Source organism: Lepisma saccharinum, chromosome 7, assembly GCF_977018435.1.
Source record: "Lepisma saccharinum chromosome 7, izLepSacc3.1, whole genome shotgun sequence".
Classification (NCBI taxonomy): Eukaryota; Metazoa; Arthropoda; class Insecta; order Zygentoma; family Lepismatidae; genus Lepisma; species Lepisma saccharinum.
The window spans coordinates 45,740,261-45,749,469 of record NC_139235.1 but is presented as its reverse complement, the minus strand read 5'-3'; the positions used below and the strand labels follow the sequence as shown (position 1 = coordinate 45,749,469).

The window sequence follows — 9,209 nt, the reverse complement described above, 5'->3', positions numbered from 1 at the left end:
ACCCAACTAATCAACAGTGTCACGTGACCCTGAGAGTAGAATATTTCCAAGCCAGACATTCAAGAATGTTAGTCATCATAGTACGAGGATTTAGAATTCGTAGCACGATTAGAAAATTTGCTACACCTATCAATTAGCTAAATCCACCACAAGATATGAAAATATAGCTTAATTTTAGTCCAAATAGGCTATGGTATCAAACAAGGTTGTCCGTAGAAACAATCAACTTATTCTACTATTATAAATATGTATATCGTATAATTTATATGTATGATGTTTGTGGGGGAGGGGGGTTGTAGATTAAGATCTTTCTCCACCCCCACCAATCTTAAATGATTACACACCCTGTACTCTTCGAACAATTCACATTGAGCTGAAGACTGGCTACTGAAGTAGTTGCAGCTTTCCACAAATATTACTCTGCTTGAATGTCTTAACCTGTTCAAACAATCGTTTGTTTAAACACCTCTTAATTCATAATGGTACTAACATTGTTACTATGTTGGTCGCATGATGTACTTAATAAATACAGTAACTTTAATTGCATGATAGTTCATTAAAAGTAAATAACTATTTATAACTGATAACGTACACTTGTCTATTTTTACCCAACTTCCCCCTGTTCTAACATAGTTATTCCTGGAATAACAATCTCATTTCTTTGCAGGTACCTCTCAAAGAGTAGTGTTTATGCTGTAAATACAAAACATATATTAGGTCTCACACCAAAGATATTGGAGAACAAACTTAAAAAAATAATAGCAAAAAAAAAAAGGACCATTCTCAAAGAGCTATAACTCAAAGACGAAACCACTAACAGAGCTCCAATATTTTATGCTAAAACGTTGGATGTACATGTTTCTAAAAAATATACAGCTCTGATATTATATTGCCTCCCTACTACAAAAATCCTAAACTTGGATTTTTATTTGAAATGGAGTATCAATCTTGGCCCTAAATTTCAGCCATTTGCATTAGAGACTGTGAGAAAAGGTACAGAACATAAAATGTAGTTTGAAATGTACTGAAACAATGTATTTTTTTAACAGCAACTTAGTCATTCTTCTTAGCTGAGTTATAATTATAACTGTCCTCAATGGCCAAAAATGCAGTAAGTTATGAAATAAAAATTGTCGCCATTCAAACGGTTAACTTTTAGAAAAATAATGCCTGTTCTGAACTATCCTTGCACAGGTTACAAGAACAACAAAATGGAAATTTTTAAAAATGTTTGAGCAAACAATTATTATTTTTTTGGACCCTGTGGTATGGTTTGGCCCACAAATGGTTTCTCTCTACTATGGATTCTTGAATGTGTTCTAAGATTTGACTTTTGTGCAAATGTTTTGCTACACTCTAAACACTTATAGGGTTTTTCTCCAGTATGAATTCTTGAATGTACTGTAAGAAGTTCCTTGCGAGCAAATGATTTTTCACACGTTGTACACATATAAAGTTTCTCTCCACTATGAATCCTTGAATGTCTCGTAAGATGTTGCTTGTTTGCATATGCTTTGTTACACACTAAACACACATAGGGCTTCTCTCCACTATGAATTCTTGAATGTGTCCACAGCTGTTGCTTGCGTGCAAATGCTTTGTTACACTCTGAACATATATAGGGCTTGTCTCCAGTATGAATTATTGTATGTAACCTAAGATGTTCCTTGTATACAAATGCTTTGTTACATGTTGAACATACATAGGGCTTCTCACCAGTATGAATTTTTGTATGTGTTCTAAGACTATCCTTGTGTGCAAATGCTTTGTTACATTCTGAACATATATAGAGTTTCTTCTCTCCAGTATGAATTCTTGAATGTTTTCTAAGAATTTTGTTTTGCACAAATGATTTGTTGCACGTTGAACAAACAAAGGGCTTTTCAACAACATGAGTTCTTGAATGTTCTTTAAGATATGCCAACTCTTTAAATGATCTGCCGCACGATGAACACAGAAATGGTTCCTCTCCACTATGAGTTCTTGAATGTCTTCTAAGATTGCTTTTTTGTGCAAATGTTTTGCTACATACTGAACACACATAGGGCATCTCTCCGTTATGAATTCTTAAATGTACTCTAAGACTTGCTCTGCGTGGAAATGCTTTGTTACATGCTGAACATACATAGGGCTTCTCTCCAGTATGAATTCTTGAATGTACTTTAAGACTTTCCCTGTGTAGAAATGCTTTGTTACATGCTGAACATACATAAGGCTTCTGTCCAGTGTGAATTCTTGAATGTCCACTAAGAAGTTCCTTGTAAGCAAATGATTTGTTACATGTTGAACACAAATAGGGTTTCCCTCCATTATGAATTCTTGAATGCAGTTTAAGATTTTGCTTGCGTGAAAATCCTTTCTTACATGCTAAACATACATAGGGCTTTTCTCCAGTATGAATTCTTGAATGTTCTATAAGAAATTTCTTGAGTGCAAATGATTTGTTACACAATGAGCACACAAAGGGTTTTTCAACAATGTGAATCTTTGTATGTTCTTTAAGATATCCCAACTCTCTAAATGATTTGCTGCACATTGAACACACAAATGGTTTCTCTCCATTATGAATTCTTAAATGTCTCCTAAAATTTCCCTTGTGTGCAAATGTTTTGCTACACACTGAACATACATGGATGTTCTCTCCAGCATGAATTCTTGAATGTCCTCTAAAATGTTTCTTGCACGAAAATGATTTGTTACATGTTGTACACACAAAATGCCTTTCTCGAGAATGAATTATTGAATGTCTTCTAAGATATTTGTTGCATGCAAATGCTTTGTTACACGTTGAACAAACAAAAGATTTTTTTCTAGTATCATTTCGCACATTAACCACAAGATCACATTTGTCATGAAACAAATTACTGTCATCCTTGCAAATGGTATAACTCTCCAAGTTTGTATACTTTGTATATCCTGTTCCCCTTGTATATTCCAAATTACTTCCACTATTCTTTGTCCCGGAGCAAGATGTTGTCGGTAGCATTGAGCTGCAGGGAGAAGATTCCAATGGAAGTAGTATCAATTTGAAGTTTTTGCTTGAAACTGAGTCAGTCTCTCCAAGATATGAATGTATATCACAATTCATGTATTCTTCTTGAAAGGTACTTCTATTCAATATGCATTCCAGTGATAATCTGAAAGTAGATATATGTTATTAAAAACAATTTTTGAAATGATCTTTCAGAAAAAGTGTGTTGGTACCTTACTCACTTTGAAACTATGTTCTACTATTTTTTCAGTGCAAATTGCCAACTACTGTTCGATTGAAAATTATGGATACTCGAGTTTGAACTCCAATATAAAAGTAACCAGCAGACCTACAAAAAACAAATTACAGGTGGTGGACATTGAAACCGGTGATTATAGAACATGCCACTGGAAGGCTTGCCTGCACCAGTTGTTGGTCATGCATAGTGTATCAGGCATTCAAGCACATAGAGATGTGCCTGCCAGTCACATTGGCACAGTAGTAGCTGGACTGCACATCGAATATTCGGTTTCACGCATTAGAATGGGGGACATTCAGAGTTTTTTTGTTTTTTTTTTACAACGGAAAGTAATCTTATTTTCCTAAACAATATACAAAATATGGTTACATAGAAATATGATTATTTTATGTATACGGATGGATCAGAAAGTAGTCAAACTACTTTCGGAGGTATGTGCTTATGCCCTGGTACCTGATAATTAAGCCAGGGCGTCAATTCTGCAATTTTTTACGGATTCCCCCGCTTTTCATTGATTCATCCTTTATTTTCCATTTTTCATTACAATAATTCACTGTGACGTTGGCATGAATGCCCCAGTGTGAAAAAACAAATTTGTTCGGTTTTCCTGAACAAAGTTGGTTTTACATCATTCTACAAGGTAAGAAGATTAAGATAAAGGTTAGTAATAGTAGGAAGTAAATATGTGTTAGTGTATAACATTAATATTATTTATGAATACAGATACGAAGTTACATAAGTGTGTAGTTGGGTGGGTAATGTTTTGTTAGGATAAGATTTATTGTGTGTTGTGTACATTAGTGTTGATGAATGAGATGAGGGATGGACATTAACACGATTCTATGAATGTTAAGCAGGATCTAGTATGTTATGTTTGAGATAGTGAGAGTATTATTGGCTTTGAGATCTAAGTATTAATACTAGAAAGGGATATGAAAGAACGAGTGGTGCTTGATGCAGGGAGACTTGTGGGAAACCAGCAAGAGTTGGTCGGACTGGGATGAACATCGGTACGACGGTTGGTACCTGGCACATCATCAGGAAGGAAAGAGGTAGGGAGGGATTTCCTGGGAAGTATTGGGTACTTTAGTATGTTTGGTAGTGGAAATATGGAGAATTGTCCAGAATCAGTAAGAGAAGTTTGCAGAGTGTTTAGTAACGAAAATAAAGAAGGGAGTGTAAGATTACAGTTTAAGAAAGAAACAAAAGGAAAAATCTGGGTTAAATTTGGTTGGTTCCTGGGTCGAATCCTTGCAGTGTTATCCTTTGCCTTTCTCCGGGGAGGAGTATCCTTTTTTTATTTCTGCCGTATCACTGTCTTGTCCTTCCATATGTTCCTGTGGGAGGTTCTGCTTCATTATCTTCTTGGTGATCTTAGTCCGAAGGAGGGATGTCCTGTTGTTGTTGTTGAGTTTGTCGAAGATGGATTCTTTGTGATCTTCTGGGGGGTATATTACATTCCGGAGGTAGGGGTTGAATGGGAAGGTGAGTGATGCCGGATTTGAAGAGGAAAAGTTCCTCTTTCGACACCAGGTTTGTTAAGTCGTTTAGTAATGTAAAGTGCTCGGGATTTCTTATTAACTGGTAAGTGTTGAAGTTTGGTAGCTTTTGTCTTAAATCTTCAATTTGTTTGTTAGATGTGTGGCAAAAGAAGGCTTTATGTTCCGGTGTGTCCTTCTTGGTATTACATTTCAGGCATTTATCAGTCTGTCTGAGGTTGTGCTTATTTAGGTGCTGACCATAGGGACCATGTCCCGTTAGGAAATGTATGAGACCTCTCTTGGGGTGGAAATGGTCCATCGATAGTTGCTCTTTTATGTTTGGAAGGAAGCTGTGAAATCTCCTTCCTTGCATTGCTTCTTCCTGTTGCCAGACGCTAAACAAATGGTGGTGAAATGGCAGGGCGTATTCCAATTAGATTATAGAATTCGTCCTCTTGTCCATTTCTAAAGTAATATTTTGATGCTCTAGTTTTAATGACACTTACAATAGGCTGTATGCCCGCAATCATGATAGGGGCAAGGGTTGAGGTTGTTCTGAATGCACCCATGAGGCGAAGTATCACTTTGCATTGTGAAGATCTCAATCTATTTTTAATGTACTGTTTACTGGTTTCCATGGCCCACAGGGGCGAGCCGTAGGAAATAATAGCATTATATATGGTAATGAGATATGTTTTTATGCGTGTTAGTGGAAGGTTGTAGTTTGCGGAACTCAATGTGGCTAGACTGTTTATAGTGGTTTCTGCATGGGTTGTTGCCAGGGTTATGTGTCTGTTAAAAAACATCTTCTCTTGAAGAGTAATACCAAGGTATTTAGCTTCTTTTACTCTCTTTAAGTTTTTTCCCTCAGAGTTTGATTTGAGGGTTTCTTTGTAACTTCCCCTTAAGGATAATATAATGTGTCTTTTCAGCAACTAGTTTGAGTTTAGCATGATCATACCAATCGGATAGCATATTGATTGCAGTAGATGCTTTATCTTCGATTCCCTTCTTGAGTTACTGAAAGTGAGCATGATAATGTCATCCGCATAAGCTATGATCTGTTCTATGTCTGGATGGTCTTGTAGTTTCATAAGCGGAGGCTCCAAGTTAATATTCCAAAGCTCGGGTCCCAGAATGGAACCCTGAGGACAACCTTTTGACGTAATCTTACTCATTTGTAGATCTGGATATTTGATGCTAACTTTTCTGTTAGAGAAATAACTTTTCAGAAGTAGAAAGAGTGTACCTGGGCAGTTCATGTTTTTGAGTGTTTGAAAGAGGCTGGGCCACCACAAGTTGTCAAATGCCCCGGCAATGTCCACCATAATTCCCACCATGTACTTCTTTGGAGTGTTTTGTGTTGTAGATGATAGCAGGCGTAATGCATCGTCAGTGCATTTACCTTTCGTGAACACAAATTGTATCCCTGATATGGGCTTGAGCAGGCGGAGTTCTTTGAGTCTTTTTAAAATAAGTTTCTCGAAGAGTTTTTCCAAAACGTTGAGAAGGCATATTGGTCTGTATGAATTTATCCTGGTTTCATCTTTACTTGGATGTTTCTTGATGATTATTAAGTTTGCTTCCTTCCAGGTTTCTGGGAATGTCTTCTGGATAAGGAACTCATTAAATAGTTGAGTAATGTAAGGCGTAAGTACTGGGGTGATTTCTTGTATTATTTCCACAGGAATTCCGTCTGGTCACGGGGACTTCTTCCTCTTCATACTGCTTATTTCATTTTCTACTTCCTGAGTAGTGAAAGATAATATCGGTGATTCTGGATATGGCTGGTGATAGATTTTTCTTGTATCCTTATTTTCATCGCTGTCATTTTCAGGTTTGTCGTCTGGTATGAGATTCTTCAGTAGGAAGTTGATGGTTTCTTCCGAGTCCTTTGTCATATTTGTGTTGTTATCGTCATTAATTAAGGTGGAAATGGTTTCCATTTTTTTATTTTGCCGGTAGCAATTTTATACGGGGTTCCTCATTTATTTATTTCCAGACGTTTTTCGATGAAGATATTCCATTGTTGTGTCTTAAAATTTAGTAGCTCGGTTTCGTATTGCCTTTTTTGGCATGGTAAATCTGGAGGTTGGCAGTTTTGTATTGTGCGATGATGGATTTTTGATATAGTTTCCTGGCTTTTTGCATTTGTTTCTTAAGGTTGGTTAGTTTCTTTGGCCATGGCCTCCTCTTCATTTTCCTTTTGTTATTTCTGGGTGTTGAATTTTGAATGGCTTGTCTGATGTTTGCAGAGAGTTCCTCTGCGAGCGTGTTGAGTGATTTTTGTTGCTCCAATTGTTCACGGATAATGAGTTCTTCTAGGAATTTTTGATGATCAATTTTTCTCCAGTTTAATATGCTCTTCTGGTCTGTCAGTTCAAGCTGATGTTGCCTGTAGATTAAGTCGAATAGTATTAAGTTGTGATCGCTTGTTGTGGCGAGATCTATAACTTTCCAGTTTTGGACATCGCCCCAGACCCTTGCATTCGTGAGTGTTAGATCAATGTTGCTTGAGGCGCCCCCCCTTCCCCTGTAGGTGGGGGGATTATCTGGCTAATTTTTGACTTGTAAGTTGTGCTCTGAAATGAATTCCTCCATGGCTACTCCCTTGGAGTCGGTTTCTTGGCTGCACCATCACGGAGAGGAGGAGTTCGTGTCAGCTGTGATTATGATCTTGTAGTTTTTTGCATGCATTGCAGATCAGATTGTTTTTTTCCAGATATGGGTCTATGTCATGGCTGAATTGAAAATAACTATTTATTAAGATCCAAGAACCATCCTCGGAAGATATTTGAGCGCAATTTATGTGTGTGTGTCACAGAATTGTGTTATTTTGGTGACGGTTAGATTTCTGTTTAGGTTAATTACTGCTGCCATGGTTTGATTGCGGTCCTGAATTGTGTGTATGTTGAGTGGTATGTAGGGAATTTTGTTTCTGGATGTGTATGGTTCTTGCATGAGAATTATGTCAATGTATTGCTCTTTGCAGTAACTGATTGTTCCATGTGTTGCAAGCTTGCTTCTCTTGGTGTTATCTGTGCAATGCGTATCTTGTCATTCCTTATGAGTGCCGTACTAATTGGTGGCACCGGGGCCATTCGTTTGTTGCTATGAACTCCATCCTCCCGTGTGCCCTTACAAAGTCTGTGTAAACATTGTCAAGTACCAGGGACTCTCCACGATGTCCGAAAAATGTCTCGGTTAGACAGAGCAGCTCCTCTGTGTCAGTAGGAAGGTTGTAAGTTTTTAACATTATCCTGTCCACTGCTTCTGGTATGGGGAAGGTAATAGTTTTGCCCTTGCGATGCTTCTTCCTGACTAGTAGTCTCAGTGCGGTAATGAGAATGTCTCTCTCTTTGATATATATAAAATATATTATTATATATGGTGAACTAGCAGTTATGGCCAATGTACATAGTCTGTGCATAGCAACGATTATGCATCATGTTTATGTGTCTTATGGATGATTTAAGTTTTAATAATGTAATCCACCTTCTACAAATTTTAATATATTTAATTATGAAATTCCAATCTTGAGATGTTTATTTCTGTTTATGTCATAAATATTAGGACATAACAAAATGGTGATGAGGATTAAAGAAGATAAATAATTACTACTGTAAGTAGAATTATAGTACATAAATCGTTTAAAAGTTGCTGCAAAAACTTGAGAGTTTACAACAGATGAATTAGACACTCGTCTTAGAGAAAAACTCGTGTTCGGACTACCCGATAGTATACTAAAAGACAGATTATTGTCAGACATGCCCAGCACATTGACAAGGTTTGTGATGTAGTACTCCAACATGAGATAATACGCACAAATAAAAATAAAGTCAACCAAAATGCATTTTTGGTAGGTAAAAATAAACAAATAATCAAACTCGGAACCTAAAATGGAGAGATTTGGGTATACATTTCATAAATCTTGCCAAGCAGCTGGTTCATAATTACTTGTAATTGCTGAGGAGTATTTTTCTTATCATGGCTCATATCTGTTTTCTGGACAATTATTTCCTGAGTGACATGAGATCTGAAATTCATTCTGAGGTCATGTCTCAGAAAACATCATGGCTCATACTGAGGCTTGGCTAGACCTCGGCCACCACCAGGCATTTTTTTATTTTTTTTTGCTAATTTTGCTCTCCTTTTGACAAACTGCTATGATATTCCTTTCCCATGTCTAAATTACTGTTTCCCAAAAGTCATTTGTCACGGATAGATATTGTCAAGTAAACCAAAGACAAGCATATTTGTATGTGTTGTTCTTAGCTGGTGTTTGGTGCCATATTATCACAGCATGTAGATGTCTTTGTATGCTATTAGTTAAACACTGTGTTTGTGTGTGTGTGGAGGATGTAAATGTCTGGAAACTCTGATGGGTGGATAAAATGGATCAGAGTATTCTAGAATAGCAGCATCCTGTTCTGTTGATTTTAGTGATATGCACCCTGTTTTCCTCCTTGTTTCAAACCTTCCTCTCCTAAATGTTGGA

At 36.9% G+C, this 9,209-nt stretch overlaps 1 protein-coding gene across 3 annotated transcripts in view; it reads right to left on the bottom strand.

Annotated features, from left to right (window-relative positions):
• Positions 1-859: 859 nt before the first annotated feature.
• The window catches only part of LOC145990219 (uncharacterized), a 28,463-nt gene continuing 20,113 nt past the window's right edge, over positions 860-9,209 (bottom strand). For all 3 annotated transcript variants that reach the window (XM_083125890.1, XM_083125891.1, XM_083125893.1), the window contains exon 3: positions 860-3,137. In XM_083125890.1, the coding sequence (XP_082982016.1) occupies positions 1,247-3,137 (1,891 nt within the window). In that variant the 3' untranslated portion in view covers positions 860-1,246. The remainder of the gene's footprint in view (positions 3,138-9,209) is intronic.